Below are 17,193 nucleotides of genomic sequence, written 5' to 3'. Positions count from 1 at the left end.
GTGCTGGGGAATCGAACCCAGGGCCTCATGTATATGAGGCAGGCACTCTTGCCACTAGGCCATATCCCCAGCCCTTTACAATTATTTTTGACTTGCCTTACTCCCTTCACTAAGGCTCTAAGTGTCTCCAGTGCAAGGATTGTGTCATTTGATACCTGTGGAATTATACACAGTACCTTGGTTGCAAAAGGTATTCAAATAAATACTTGAAAAAGAGAGCTTGTAACTAAGAGTATCAAAACCAACGTTTCTGCTGAGCCATTCAGATATATTAAAATTCTCAGGAGTGTCTACAACTCATATCTAATTAATCACTTCCCAAACTACACGCATTCAATGCTTTTATGAAAGAAATGTATCTTTGTAATGTAATGAAAAAATGTTTCCTATGCTATATTTTAATAATAATAAAAAAAAAGGTGTGGGCTGGGAATATGGCCTAGTGGCAAGAGTGCTTGCCTCCTACACACGAAGCTCTTGGTTCGATTCCCCAGCACCACATAAATGGAAAATGGCCAGAAGGGGCGCTGTGGCTCAGGTGGCAGAGTGCTAGCCTTGAGCGGGAAGAAGCCAGGGACAGTGCTCAGGCCCTGAGTCCAAGGCCCAGGACTGGCCAAAAAAAAAAAAAAAAAAAGTGTAACTAGACATTTACAATCAAATTGAGATGTATACACTGAAAATATTCTTCCTACAAGGTAATATAAATTACAGGAAGTATATGAAAACAATAAAATTACTTGCACTAGTAAGAGCAAGACTCAGTTCGTACTGTAGATTACTATAGTTTCTAAAAATGTCTTCAATACTTGATATCCTGTTATAGATTATGACATGTTAAAAAAGACTTACAGCTATGATTTGGATATTTGGATTTGCTATGAGCTGGATATGAATCAGTATTTCCCTCCACGGTTCATAAGCTACAAGTTTGGTCCTCAGTTTAAAAATACTGAGAGGAGGTAAGAGTCTTCAAAAGGAAATGCCCACTGAAAAGCTACTAGGTTACTGAGGTATATCCCTTGGAAGATGTATATGGAGCTCTTGAGAGACTTTGATTACTTGCAGCAAGAAAGTGTTGTTACAAGAGCACACCTGGTCCTTAAATCAGTCTTGCTGAATGATCCCTTCTTCTCTTACACGTTTACAATGTCATCTACCACAATGTGATATACCTAGAAGGCCCTCATCATGGCCAATCAAATGTTGGTGCCATGTTTTTGAAATCTCCAGAACTGTGACCTCTTTATAAAGTATAAAGCTATAGGTACTGTTATAGTCCCAGAAAATGGATTAAAACACTTAGTGTAAGTAAAACATTTCATAACATCTTGTCAATGGATTTATTTGTAGAATTATTGATTCCAGATGTTTATTTAATGTCTAAAATTTTCAAAGTTATTTTAGTAAAAAACATAAACTTAACTTTTTTTCTTTTTTTTTTTTTTTTGGCCAGTCCTGGGGCTTGGACTCAGGGCCTGAGCACTGTCCCTGGCTTCTTTTTTTGCTCAAGGCTAGCACTCTGCCACTTGAGCCACAGCACCACTTCCGGCCGTTTTCTGTATATTTGGTGCTGGGGAATTGAACCCAGGGCTTCATGTATATGAGGCAAGCACTCTTGCCACTAGGCCATATCCCCAGCCCCCATAAACTTAACTTTCATTTTCCAGTGCCAAACATTTTATTTTTTTAAATAAAGCATACACATAAAATGATTTTAGTTGTGGCTTAGAGATATTCAAAGAAAAGCATATTAAAAAGGTAACACAAATTTCTGTAAGCTTAACTATGGGAACATTCTTAGTGATGCTTGTTAAAAATTACAGGTGGCTTAAAATAAATTATTTTAAATCTTAATTCATAGACCAAAGGTACCACCAGATGAGACCTGTAATGCTAGCTACTTAGGAGGCTGAGACCTGGAGGATTATGGTTTGAAAGCAGCCCAAGCAGAAAAGTTGGAAAGACACCTCACCAATTAGCCAGAAAAATGCTACGCTCAAGTGGTAGAGCACCAGTTGTGAGCAAGAAAGCCAAGCTAGAGCATGAGGTCCTGAGTTGAAGACTCAGTTCTGGTACAAAACAAAGCAAAAACAATAACAACAAAAGACAGTGAAAAATTTTAGACAATAAATAGTGGGAAGGTATGATGGGAAAATGCAAGAACAGTTATTCTAAGACTGCGGTGGGTAAAACATCCTTAATTATTCATACTTCTTATTTAATTAAAAGCAATAGAACTTTCTAAAACAAAAATGCATTTTAAAAGAAACACTGCTTTATTACATGAAATTTTATTTTTACTGAAATGCTATTTTTTAATGTATGATATAATAAAACTGTTTAATATTGGATATAAAACAAAATGAACGTGAATATATTTACGGTGTTTATATAATGAATTAGTTGTGTAAACGCATATTGTGGTATGGCAGTGTGTTTGCCTCACAAGTGTTCAAGCCCCAGTAGCAATAAAGAGAAGTGGCATGGAAGGACTGCCATGGAAGAAGAAATGGTTCCTATATTATGATCACTCCAGAATCACTAATGATGCTTTTCAACATGAGAGACTTGCTGCAATGGAGAAAGTTAGTACTTTAGTTTAAAAATAGTCTGTTAGTATAAAATTATGTCTATAAGCTATAGACTTCAAAATAGGTTTAAGGAAGTTGAATGGGACATAATATTTTTGATCAAGATCTGAATCTGCACAAATGTTAATCCTATCACTTATGTTCACATGAAAAAGTCTGAAAGAGGTGAAAAAGGTATTATTTTAGTTTGCTTGAATTTGTTTTATAAAATTATATATTGTTATGTTATTAATATGTCATTATATATTGTACAATTACATACACAAATCATATAATTTGCATAATTCCTAGTTCTTATGTTATAAAGAGTTCATTTACTTTCTGTATTAACTTTGTTAGCTATTTTACTTACCTAAATCAGGCTTTAGATCAGTTGGCAAACTTAACTTCCTCGACATCTTTGCTGAAAAATAAAATACACTTTAATAAAAATTGGAAAAACATTTAATTCACACTTATTACACCAACTAATTTCCCAGGCAGAAGTGAATAACTTTTTATACTAAGTCTAGATTCTAGAATAACTAAAGTATGATTAATAGTATTAAGAGTGGAAAGTAAATCTTACTTCCAACTTTTAAAAAGTTGTACTTACTAGATGTAATTAGTCTCTTTCTGTCTTGAAGCTCTTACTTCAAGGGTGCCTTTTAATGTTAACACTGAACTACTGGTTAGGCTTACAGGAGAGTGTTGAGACTTTTCCCAGAGAAAAGTCAGAGAAAGATAGAGTTGCAGGTAAGGCAACAGAGGCATGAGACCAAGCTCGGGTATGTAACAGGATCTCCCCAACTTGTCATCTTCACAGCTCTTGGGCTTGTTCTTTAAAGTTAATTTTTAGAAGACAGGGCAAACCTACATCTACAAATCACTTGATTACATCATAGAAATATCTGACTATTACCATCACTTGAAAAAGTTCACACTTCCATTTACAATGCAGTGAAAAACAAAGAAATACCAAGTCATGCTTAATACAAAAATTAAGGTACTTACATAAACTATGGGTATTTTTATATAGAACTAGAAAAACTAAAGGCTACTGTGTAAATTTACTATAATTCACTTTCCATCCTTAAAATCAGCTATTGTCTTAATCTGTAAGTGATTTAAAGTTAGGAGTTGTTCCATTATATTTATTATGTTAGTGGTAGTGCATGCGTAACAGAATAGTGCTCTTTATGTGAAATTTTGAAAAAGTATTTGTTAATACATGGATGCATATATTTAGTTAAATTTTGGACTGTTAGGAGATATTTAAAGCACAGACCCTGCTAGTCCATAAGGGCGCCATGTAAACAAAGAGAAATCCAGTCATAGTACATAACTTCCACATCTAAAAAAATGACAAATGCAGCATTAGGAATGAAGCATTAGATTGGGAAGGGATGGGGGCAGGGGTGTGACACCACTTTGTTACCTCAAGCGTCATTAACCTAATTAGTATCCTTTAACAACAACAATGGGTCAAATTTATGCATCAATCACCCCGTTTTCATCAACTTAGTAAATTTGGGTTAAAAAATAAAATTCAGCACAAAATAGCTAAATAAAATCTATGGTAGCTTGATTTCAATCATACATGTGGTTGCTATTGTATTCGATAAGCAATATCCTTAAAACTAAACACCGAATTATATCTCTAAACAGTCCTCTATCAAGCAATATTAACAGATGGAAAGAATTCAAAACTGTTTGTGCCAAATCTCATACATCTAACACACATAGATTGGTTTGTAGTTAACTATACAATATGAATGGCATCAGCAGCGGCAAATCAACTTGGCACAATCTACAGAACCAGAAGATATGGATGCCACTTCTTCAAACCCTACTCAGCTTTGATTAAGTGATTTTGAGCCAATGGGACCTGTTCTTCTCAAACCTGAATGTGCACACACCTATAACTGAAGGATCTTCTGACTCTGTTCTGCACTAGGGGCTCAGAGGAACTTCTCATAAGCTCCATGCAGATGGTGGTGTTGCTGGTCTGTGGGCCATGGTTTAAGTGACAGGGATCCCTAGATTACAAGTAATTACAGAGTAGGAACCAAGACAAATATATTAAATCATATATGTGTGCGTGTATATGCATGCACATAGTAAGCCCCAAACAAATTTATGGCTAAGCTTCAGTATCTAGCTTGATAAAAACGTAGATATATCAAGTATGCTGGTTACGATTGGGTTTGGAAACATTAAATCTGGGTTTCATACATTTAAACCAATTACTAGATGTGCAACCTTAGGCCAACTGCTTAACTTTCTAGACCTCAAATGTCATCATGTGCCAAATAAGGGCAGATAACTGTGAAGATTATATAAGAATGTAAACAAATGACTGAGGTCAATACTCGACTCATAATTATTTAATGAATGTTAGTTATTAATATTAATGAGGACGGTTCTTATAAATGACAAAACACTACACAAATAAGCTGCCATTATACTTTCAAGTAACCTAATGTTCTTTCATTCTATGGTAATAGCTCAAGTAACTAAACAAGGCACTGGTTGATAACCAGACATGTCACTGATAAAATTTAAGTACATTTCAAAAATTGTTTTTGTAAAAAGAATTCATTCCTAGTAAAATGAACTTAAACAGTGCACATGTTTTAAAACATTAACATCCCACCAAATAGAAGAAAGATTAGCTGAACATTCCTTTAGGATCTTTTTGTATAGATACAGAGCGATGAGCATTCATTGATTTTGCACTCCCTCTATTAAATCTAGGTTCAGATTTCTCTCCCAATCTCCTGAGAGTTAAGACCATTGGCTTAATACAATTCTTTCCAACTTAAATGTTTAAATTGCACAATTCCTAGGCCGTGGCTTGAATCTCCACAAAGACTTCAAATTCTTCCTGAGCAGTTTCTTCCTCTTCAGTATTCTGCACCACAAATTTGAGTTATTAGCAGCCTCAAGTTCTGGTCTGTCTCCTTAGCTGGGACTTCAATTCCACTTGGGCTTGGCCTGCCCTGTTTCAAAAGGACAGGTGAAACAAGACTTTTGGGCTCACCTTAGGCTCTCATTTTTCTTAAGGAAAACTGTCTTACATTCCAGGAAACAGTAATCTCATTTGACCAGATTCTTTTTTTTTTTTTTTTGTGGAAGGCTAAATTCTACACCCAGTCAAAGGTTTATGTTGAGGCTAAAAGTTTGTATCTTTCCATTATTGTGACTTCTGAGGAATATACTTGCTTTTGGTTTAGTCAGCTTTCCTGATAGCAGGTCCCACAAAGGCAAATATATAACATGGAGTTCATTTCACTTAGCATCATCTTATGTGTTCATAAAGGTATAGCTATTGGGCTCTTGTGATCCTCTGCTGTGACTTGCCTAAATCTGTGCTAATTATTCCCTATGAGGGAAACCATAGAGTCCATGTTTCTTTGGATCTGGCTCACTTCACTTAGTATAATTTTTTCCAAGTTCTTCCACTTCCTTACGAATGGGGCAATGTCATTCTTTATGATAGAGGCATAAAATTCCATTGTGTATATGCACCACATTTTCCTGATCCATTCGTCTACTGGAAATGAGTATTACATCACTGTTGTAATTACTTTCAACATGCCATGTGAAACCATAGTTTCTTTTCTTGATGATCCTTTTGTATCCCCTTCCTGTGGCTGTACCCACGCTATCACTGTATCTCATCTGAGTACACTGGATACTGTATATACTGGTATTGGAACTAGGGAAGTGAAAGGGAATATCAAAATCGAGAGACAAAGGATAAAAAGACAAACAACTCCAAAAGCAATACTTGCAAAACCATTTGGTGTACAACAACTGAACAACTCATGGGGGGAGAGGGGAGGGAGGAGGGAGGAGGTAACAGTACAAGAAATGTACCCAAGGCCTAACGTATGAAACTATAACCTCTCTGTACATCACTCTGACAATAAATAAGTATAAAAAAATTAATATCACATAAAAGGCAAATATATCTCTGACTAACATTGTCAGCCTTCCTGGCTCAGTACTTACATTCCACTATAATTTGTGATGATGAGCCATCATATTTTATCTAGTAGCTTATTATACTCATATTTTTATTTCTCAGGGGTCATAGGCACTTGTCAAATTGGCTGATTTCACAGTATTTGTCAAGGGACTTATGTTCCTGCCTTGAAGTTGCTCATCTTGTACTTTCCCTTCAGACTGAACACGTGGAATTTAAGCGTTCCCAGAAATCACACTATCTTTGTTTTTCTTTTCTTCAATTCTTGCTCATGACATTAACTATCTTTTCTGTTTTGAAATGCTGTGTCACTAGAAAATATAACCTCTGAGAAAAGATTTTGTTCATGGGCGCTGTCCCTGAGCTCTTTTGCTCAAGGATAGTGCTCTACCACTTTGAGCCACAGCATCATCACTTTTGTTTTTTGTGTGGTTAATTAGAGATAAGAATCTCACAGGGACTTGTCTGCCCTGTTTGGCTTTGAACCATGTTCTTTAGATCTATCGGCCTCCTGAACAGCTATGATTACAGGCGTTGAGACACCAGCACCCGGCTCAGACTCTCTATTTTATAAAACCTAGTCTTATAGGAATAAACCAGGGTTCCATGAAAATTATATTAATCCCTCTGGGAGGGTGATATCCTAATTACCTTGCAGTAAGCCCTGCCTTTGAAGGGTTTTACTGCCTTTCAACACTGCCATATTGAAGATCTTTGGAAAAACACTCAAACTCCTGCAATTACCAAGGAATGATATATGATGTCCAGGAGAAGCAAATCTCCAGGCAAGGGGGACTGTTTGAGCCTTAACCTTATATTACAAGTGACTGTTACTTGTTAGTCTTTTGCAACTGGATACATTATTGCATTTTCAATTATGGAAATTATCAACGTTTCTTTGATATTAAACAGTTACTTTACATTTTCCTTCAGGTTTTCTATCCATTGCATTCACGTTTCATTTTTTCTAAAGCCAGTTCCTCAAAAGAAAAACAATCATAACTTCTACTTTTAAAAATGTGACATTTACAGTAAAAGCATAACTTTGACAAGGTAAAAGAACTCCCCAAGATCAAGCAGTGAAAAATGAAAAGGAATCTGCTTACATTGAGACTCAATTGTTAGAATAAAATGACAATATCATTTTTCTCACTATATGCAGAGATTCAATGATGTTCTTTTTGAGTGATAATTTTCAAGTTTATACATATTAAATAAACAATCAGGCCAGTATTGAGCCTAACCTAAAATCTGCTTGTGGGATGGCAAAATCCAAAGGGTGGGAAAGTAAGACTGAAAGGAAGAGGTTGTTGTTGAAATTATTTTAATAGCCATTAAATCTAATAATACCAGTGTCTATAATCTACAGCAGAAGATAAAGCTCATGAGTTCAGAAACTGAATTCTATGCTTAAATCTAGAAATTAATGTAAGTCCAGTAACTATCATAGGAATAAATGAATAATAAATGAACAAGAACTGTCACTGGACCTTTATAGAAAAAAGCTAAATTAACTCACAGACAAAACAGAGAAATGAGGGCAAAATTAAATTAAAAGGAATATTTTCAGAAATACTGACAGTTCCTGTATCCATTATCTAATATGGAGGGAGATCTTTAGAAATATTTATGTTTATCTGGTACAGATTTAGTTCTCACAAATACTCTTTACTCAAACTTTTATCAATTCTTTCCCACTAAAAATTTACTGTCTTGTATAACACTGTAATTAATATCTGCAGTATCACAGAAAATATGCTATGTAATAAAAGGTGTTACAAACCTTTTAATATAATAATTACTAATACTACACATGTAAGTGCTAAATTGCACCTCCCTTAAAATTCATATGGGGAATTTCTAACCTCCAATTCCTCAGAATGTACCTGTACTTGGAGTCAGGGTCATAAAGGAGTGATTAAATTAAAGTTAAATTGTTAGGTTGGATTGTCATTTAATTTGCCTATGTCCAGGAGAAAGCACAGACACAGAAGGAAGACCAGGTGAAAATACAGTGAGAGGGCAACCATCTATAAGCAAAAGAGAAAGTTCTAGAAGAAATCATACCCACAGATCTTGACCTGGCCTTAACCTCTAACTTTCCAGAACTGAGAGAAAATAAATGTCTGTTGATTAAGCCTCCTACTTTGTGATATTCTGTGGTGGCCATTTAGCAAACTATTAAGTAGTAACAGAACCTAAACTGTCACATTTATAGTCTAATCAAGTAATAGTTGAAAAAAAAAAAAAAGGCCCGGAGCACAAAAACTTCTTTTCAGTAATGTAATGTTAATTGTAATTAATTTTTTTAGAAAGCAAGTAGTAAGCTATCTGTAGGAAGATCATTGTACATTCTTCTATCATTTTAAAAAAGATAGTTTTGTTGACATAGTAAAAAACACAGTAAGTACTGGAATATGAAATCAAAAGAAACTTGAGTACATTATGAATACAGAAAATACATGCAGAAATTAAATTTAAATATGTGATAATACCCTCTAGATTTTAGTTTGAGGATTATTAGAAGTTGAACTTGTAGGATGATTCTAAAGTATATATCTACCAATTGTATTACTTGACTATTTTCTTTCAAAGAGAAAGCATTAAGATTACCTGTAAGAAGGCTATCACTGTATACTCATCTTTTAAGATGGGCTTCTAGAGCATAGTGGTTTATACCTCAGAGATTTGAGGGATTATAGCCTGAAGCCAGTTCTTGGCAAAAATTCAGGATCCTATTGAAAAAATAACTAAAACAAAAAAGACTAAGGTGTGGCTCACGCAGTAGAGCACCTCTCTTTCTAACAAGCAGGAGACACTAAGTTCAAGCCATAGTACCAACAATAGAAAAGATAAACATTATTGAATGAATACAATGACAAACTTGTAGGGTTTTGAAAGCCACATTTTGGATTAAATATTGGGGAATATAATGTAAAAGTACAAGTACATTTTGAGTTTCATAATTTTATAACAAAGTGTTATATAACTTGAAATATATCCTTATGGGGGAAATTTTAAATGGACCATTGTAATTTTATTTTTAAATTTGTAAATACAAAGATTTGGGAAGAGACAGTAGCAGAAAAAAGATGACCTAAGAAAGAAAAAGTGGATGCCTGAATGAGGTATGGAACATGAAAGTTACAAGGGCTATAGTAACATAAGAGTAGACCTTAAAAATAGGTCACCAGACAGTGGGGACAGCATATTGTGACATGAGAGTAGAGGCTACACTGTAGTCCTGAGTATGTCACATGACAGGGGGACAGGATATTATGATGCGAGAATTGACCCCAGACTGTAGTCCTGAGTAAGTCAAATGACACATGACAGGGGAACAAGATATTGCAATGTGAGAGTAGATACTAGACTGTAGTTCTGGGTACATCATCTCACAGTGGGGATAGGATATTGTGACGTGAGAGTAGACCTGAGACTGTAGTCCTGAGGGTCACATGATAGGGGACAGGATATTATAATGTGAGAATAGACCCCAGACTGTAGTCCTGAGTGGGTCACAAGACAGTGGGGAGGACATGCTACTGTGACATGAGAGTAGAACCCTAAACTATATTTCAGGGTAGGTCATTCATTACCTGTATTGAGTATTCCTGTGCATGTGCTTCAATAACTTCAATTTCTTTTCTTGAAAAACAAAAGAATTATAACTTGGTGTAATTTAATTAATGATTTGGAATAAAATGACAAATATAGATTTTTAGCTTATAATAGATAAATTAAAAAGGAATCACTGGGAATTGTATATAAGAAAAACTAGTGAATTCAGCACTTGGAGTAATGAACTACATTATCTTCATGTAAACTGACTTCAAAAATTATTTTGCTTTTTGCTGAGGAAGGTTAATCATTAATATAGTATCAGGACTGAGATAAATGGTCTCTGGGGGCATAATCTTCCCCATACTAACCAAAATCATGTGAAAATTATATGGTATAGCATCGAGAACTTACAAGATACTGTTTTTTCCTTTTGTTTTGTTTAGTATAACACTTACATAGTTGCTTTATCAAGTATTTGAACCATCTACCAATCATTCCTTCTATATGGAAATCAAACATAGGCCAGGACACAGGTCATGTAATTGAACTAAAAGTCTACTTTCAGCATGAAAACAAAACAATGAAATAGTTACAACTCTTTATAAAAGAAATTTATTTTCATATTTTCCTAATAATGCTAGCATCTGGGCCATATTTTCCTCATAAGGATATCATAAAAATTATTCATTTATTTTAGCCAAGACATTTTCTTTTTATTATTATTATTTTAAAATTTTAATTTATTTATTAATTGAACACAAAATTTTTTGACAAGTTGTGCAAAAAGGGTACAGTTACATAGTAGGGCAGTGTGTACATTTCTTGTGATATCATATGCCCTGTTTTTCTTTCCCTTCTCTAGGTCAGGTAGACATATATACAATATACAATTTATCAAGAACATATACAGTAGCCACGTGGCCAAGCCCAAGAAAATTCGCCTAGGGCTTTAAATGTAATGTCGGTATTAGACAATATGTCGACAGTAGACTTATATGAACGTACATACATAGCTTTTGAGCTATTGTATTCCACTGAGAGGTTGATTTTTGACCTTTATATGTTGAGTAGTTGTTTGGTTTTAGTTACATACTATTGGGTCGCTGCTCCAATCCTGTGGGAAATACCATTTGACAAGCAGTTTTTGGCTTCACAGACCTGGTCTCTACTGTCTCTCCGTCTCCCTTTCTTAACATTCATATATCAGGGAGATCATGCCCCTTTGTTTTCTGTGTTCTAGGCTTGTCTCGCTCAACATTATTTGTTCAAGTTCTTACCATTTCCCTGTGAATAACAATATTTCACCATTCGTAATCGCTATGTAGTATTCCATTGTGTATAGGTACCATATTTTTTGGATCCATTCATCTGTGGAGGGGCATCTGGGTTGTTTCCATATTTTTAGCCAAGACATTTTGAAAATATCTTATATAAATGAAAAAAAATTTCTAGAATTTTACTTTAGAAATCTGCTAATAAAGCAAATAAAAAACGGATCCTACTTTCTATGTGATTTATGGAAAATGCCAACAATATTATCATAAAGAATAAATAGGCAAATGAAATTAATGTATTATACTCATGTAGCTTTGTAGATGAGCAGATGATGTACTTGGGTTACACTCCATTTTACTTTTGCTGTGAGGCTGAGAAGACTAAAGTGATTTTTTGGGGGGGCTGTTCTTTTTTGGGGGAGATAGCTGATGTTTGAACTTGGGGTTGGCCTAATGCTTCGAGGCAGGTCTCTACCAGTTAAGCCACGATACCAGTCCCATTTCCTTTCACTATTTTTCAGATAGGGTCTCATTTTTTTCTCTGGGCCAACTTGCACTGAGATCATCCTAATTATGCTTTCCATATAGCTGGCATGACAGAAGCACACTACTGTACTCAGCTTGTACTGGTTGAGATAGGCATCCAGCAAACATTTTGACGGATTGGCTTTCAAGTATAGTCTTTCCAATCTACTTCTGCATCCTGAGCAGTGTAGGACCACAACCATGAGCCACTATACATGGTGATGAGGAAGGATTTTTTTAATCAACTATGAATTGGATGGATGATGGGAACACAGTATTTAGAAGGCCCAAGGAGTCCTAGTACTTCCAACATAATGTCACACAGAAATCACAATCCTGACACCAATCTCTTGAGGAGATCTATGAAGTTTCTTTTGTTTCATTGACAATTTACGTTTTCCAATAGTAGATTATATGTTAACTTTTATTATAAAATTGGATACTAATATAGAGAAATAAACTAAGGTGTAAGTTTATGAATCACTTTGACAGTGCAAAAATAGGGCAGCCTCCATTTGAAAAGAGACATTCTAAGTTGAGACATTAGCTCTGCTTCTATATACCACAATCATAGGCTTAAAAGAATAGTGAGGCAGGAAAGAATAGTGAGGCTGGACATTGATGGTTCATATCTGTAATTCTACCTACTCAAGAGGCTGAGATCTGACAATAACAGTTGGAAGCCATTTAGGGAATAGAAGTCCATGAGATACTTAGCTCCAATTACACACACACACACACACACACACACCCCAGAAGTGGAGTTGTAGCTCAAGTGGTAGAGTGCTAGCCTTCAGCAAAAAAGTACAAGAACCAGCACAAACACACCTAAAAAGTAATACTGAAAGATTTCAACACAAACCAATAAAATTATTGGTTAAAAATTACTACACATACCTATACCCTATCATAACTTTGAAAACACTAATAGAGTCTAAAAATTGATAATATAGAAAAATAATCAAGAAAGCTACCAAAGAACTTTCTAATAATGTCCTCAGAGGTAGTAAATTTGTTAGTAGTGCTTCAAAAACTTCAATTCTAATATGGGAAGGTGGCCAATGCATTAAATAAAGACGACCTGAATAGCAAATGCTGAAAATCATTTTACAAATTTAATTATTAAAAGTTCCTCTTATTTACAGTAAAATTCCTAGGTAACTCATTTAAATATGCAGGAAAGTCTTACTTTTTTGTATTGTGTCATAATAAAATAATGTTTTGCATACTCTTAGGATAGAAAATGCCAAGAGGGAAACTGGCTGAAAAGTACTGTGCTATGGTTCTAGTACATAACTGAAATGAATTAACTATTCCAAGAAGATTCACTAAAAAAAAAAACCAAAACACACAAATATGTAAAGGTAAGTAATTGATTCTCTTTAAATGAAAAGCCCTTTGCCAAAGAACAAATCATCTCATTTAAAAAAATGTGTGGAGGGGCTACCGCCACCACTGTGAACATGGAGACACAGGGTTCAATTTACTGCACACAGACAACATGGATGTCACTCCAGAAATGTCCTGAACACTGGGAGCTGAAAAAAGGGAATGTTTTCTATATGTCTAGAAGTGGATCTAATTGAGGTGGGTTCAATACATATGTGATAGAGGGCCTGGGGAAAATGAAAAATATTGTCTCTTTCTATAATATTTTTTAGGCATTAAAAATTCAGAATATATTCAAAATTTTGTAACCAAAAACTCTAGTTTGATAATGTCCTCCAAGTTTTATTATATATTTTATTCTTTGGTATTAAACTTCAGAATCATAAACATAAACTATTTTCAGAATGTACTGAGTAATTAATTCCAAAGCATATCCATAAAAATAACTAGAAGGAGTACAGTTAATATTTTTCCTTGTATATGTGGGGAAAGTGAAAAAAAATCTCATTTAAACCCAAACTGGTATAAATTACAAAGTAAAAAAGTCAATCTTTTGGAAAACTATTTGATTGAAATGTGGAGTCTTCCTAATGTGAGGGATTATGGAGTAAAGACAGAAAAAAATACAAATAAAACCCAAAGGAAAATATGACTTAAAAGCTTGAGAGTATAAAGTTGTGTTATTTATAGCATAAATTGAACCCTGTCTTATTTGAAAATAAAACAAAAAATAAAAGTTAACAGAACAATTCACACTGTAAGTCAAGAGAAAGAAATGCATTCCCAATTTAACTGATTTGAATAATTATTGCCCCAATGAGTTAAGAAGAAATACAGCCCAAGAGATTATTTTTTAGCATAAGAATAATAAATTAATATATACAAGATGCAATGCACTGGATAATTTTCTGCTGATGGTTAGCATTGCATATAGCAAGGATTAGAAACAAAATAGAAATTTCTATTTCCTACCTATATCACTGGCTACCATCTTGGAAAACTTTCTGCTTTTGGTCTTCACTGAAAATAATATTTTGATATAAGAATGTCAAAAACTATTCAAAGTAAACTAAAGAAATTAAACATAAATAAAAATATTTTAAAAACAAAGATACTATACCCTTTTCTATAAAATTATTCATTTTTTGTTCATCATCTGAATTGTGTGGTGATGAAGAACCTACACAAATGAAGACAATGGAAGGAACAGGCACATAGTCAGTCACAAACATTGAGGTGTCACAAGAAAAAGTACAAATAAAAGATCTGGCAACTTCAAAAGTAAGCACTCACATATTTGGCCACAAAGAGAGGCCATTTATATAGTTCTTATCAATTCTGATTACACAGAATGGCAATATCTAGCATGGCACACAATATATGCAAATATTAACTAACAGCTTTTCCTTAAGGAACAATAATTTGGCAAAAATCTTAGTGTATATGATATATGAAATAACACAGAAAGAAAGATATAACTTACAAAGACCTATTAAAATTATATATAATCCATTACACTTTTTATAATCTTCTCAGCTGTGAATTTCTTCCCACCTTCAAATTTCTGTAATATTTTATAGCAACTCTTAACATCCTGTATTTTGAATTTATGTATATATGCCTATCCTCACCTAAATGAATGTCTGAAAACCAGGGTAAGACAACTGAGCCATTTTTGTATCCCCTTTGTGGTCAATGAAGTGTTTTTCATGTAGACATCTAAAAGTATTTGCTGAATGAATAAAGTTTTCTAGCTAGAAACAAATGCAGAAAGTGTAACTGGGAGTTAATTATAGGCTATTTTTCTGTGCTTAAGAGCAATTCTTGTATCAATAATGAAACATAATAAATTAGATTAAAAAATTGACTTATTCTTATCTGCTTTCCTTCCCCAAATCATACTTCCTTCTTTTAGCGTGACTGCAAATAACTTGACAGTCTCTGCTCAAGAAAAGTCTCAACACTGACAGAATACAACCACTTCCATTTAGCTTTAAATGATTATTCTTTGAAAATCCATATTACTTTTCCTACATAGTATTTACAAGTCTCACATAAAAAACATTACAAAAGTAACAATGAACTTGATAATATTTCCAGGAAGGGAGACAAGTAAGTTTTTATATATATAAATATAATTTTCACTTAAAGTATTAATGGTCAGGATATGTTTTGTACACTTGAAAATATTACCATCCTTATGTATACTAAATAACCACATATTCAAAACTGGTTTTATCCAATAAGTTTCATATTAGAGGATTAACACAATAGTATCTGTATGATAAAATTATAAAATGACTCACATTTTCAAAATAAAAATATCCATCAAAGGTATCCTAACTAAAATTTTCAAGCATTGGTTGTCATAACTCATGTGCACCTTATCAAAAATGTGATAACAGGGTTTTCAACATGTCCATTTGAATAAAATCACTAAATTGATATAACTAAATCCTAAAAATATCATGGGTCATTGATTTTCCTAAGTCACATACAAACTCTATAAGGCAACCTTTGTATGTACATGGTCCTTCAGTTTACAATAACCTAACAGATTTCTGTTCAAGAAACTTTTTATATGAACATACACTTACACACATACATATAGATGTACTACAAATTCCATCATTACTGAAATGGTCAGTGCCAGTCTGAGTTCTATGAAATGAAGATAAATGGAGGCCACCAATGTTACTTGTTTACAACATGTATGTCTAGTAGGCAGAATTAAGTTCTTTTTAGAGATCATCGGTTTATTTTAAAGTAATTGGGATATAGCTCAGTGGCAAAGCACTTGCCTAGCAAGTGCAACGTCCTGAGTTTGATCCCCAGTACCAATAAAAGAAAAGACAAAAGAAAAAAGAAAAAGAGATAAGCTCTACTTATTTCTATTTTCTCATTTTTCTGTAGAGTTTTCCTATTAATTATGTAGCCAAATTGAAATTATGTGGCCAATTCTAGATTCTGCAGTTTGAAATCTATTTAAAATATTCATCATTTCTATAAATTAAGTTGCAGTAAACACTTGACAAAACACTTTTGATAATAGCCATGTGACTACTTTATATGCCTATTGCGTTATTTTCTTAATATTTATGGTGTCATAATTCTCACCCATTTTTATATTTTTTGCCTTTCCTAAAAATAAAAACTTTAACAATGCTAACTACATTAGTCTTAATAATTTTCATGTTACTAGAAACATAAAATTGTGGCTTTTTACTTTCACCTTAAGCTCATCCATTCACTTTTTTGGTCATTAGTGGAATTTGCATTTGTTGACATGAGTTGGATAGCCTGCTCAAACCTCATTCTAGGTTCTACAGTAATACTCACAGTACCTATGCTTGAGTGACATTTGAAACTTTTAGGTACAATTATCCTCTTAAAACTGAGTTCTTTAAAAATGAATCTCTCCTAAGGATAGACATAATGCCTCAGAGAATTCATAGATCTTTCAGAGCATAATAAAAGTTTAAATTAAACAAATTAGTGGTTCTATAATTAAGAATTCCTGACTCATCGCTAATTTTTTTTGAAATCACAAATTTCACTTTATATTTTCAAACAGAAAATCTAATTCCCCAAAGCGGGATGCAGGGACATGTGCCTGTCATTCCAGCTACTATGGGAAGCCTAAACAAGTGGATTGTGGCCCAGACTTGCCATGGCGAGAATTGAAATCCAATCTAAAAAAATAACCAGTGTAAAAAAAGGACAGAGACATAGCTCAGTGGTAGACTGCCTAGTAAAAACCAGGCTCTGAATTCAAATCTTAGTACTGCTAAAAAAAATTGTACTACCTTTTCTCATGGACCAAAAAAACAACATGCATTTTAAGATGTTAGACCGTGTTTGAGTTTCTCTAGTTTGAGAG

General features: G+C 33.9%; 1 protein-coding gene across 5 annotated transcripts in view; it reads right to left on the bottom strand.

Moving 5' to 3' along the window:
* Stxbp5 (syntaxin binding protein 5) overlaps positions 1-17,193 on the bottom strand; it is a 99,899-nt gene that overhangs the window by 15,163 nt on the left and 67,543 nt on the right. For 2 of the 5 annotated variants that reach the window (XM_048354254.1, XM_048354253.1), the window contains exons 20-22: positions 14,434-14,493; positions 14,286-14,333; positions 2,944-2,994 (exon numbers count right to left, since the gene is read on the bottom strand). In XM_048354254.1, the coding sequence (XP_048210211.1) occupies positions 2,944-2,994; positions 14,286-14,333; positions 14,434-14,493 (159 nt within the window). The remainder of the gene's footprint in view (positions 1-2,943; positions 2,995-14,285; positions 14,334-14,433; positions 14,494-17,193) is intronic. The other 3 variants (XM_048354256.1, XM_048354257.1, XM_048354255.1) reach the window with 2 other exon arrangements.

Source organism: Perognathus longimembris, chromosome 9 (assembly GCF_023159225.1).
Source record: "Perognathus longimembris pacificus isolate PPM17 chromosome 9, ASM2315922v1, whole genome shotgun sequence".
NCBI lineage: Eukaryota > Metazoa > Chordata > Mammalia > Rodentia > Heteromyidae > Perognathus > Perognathus longimembris.
The sequence above is the reverse complement of the archived record's forward strand: the minus strand, read 5'-3'. Positions and strand labels throughout refer to the sequence as shown.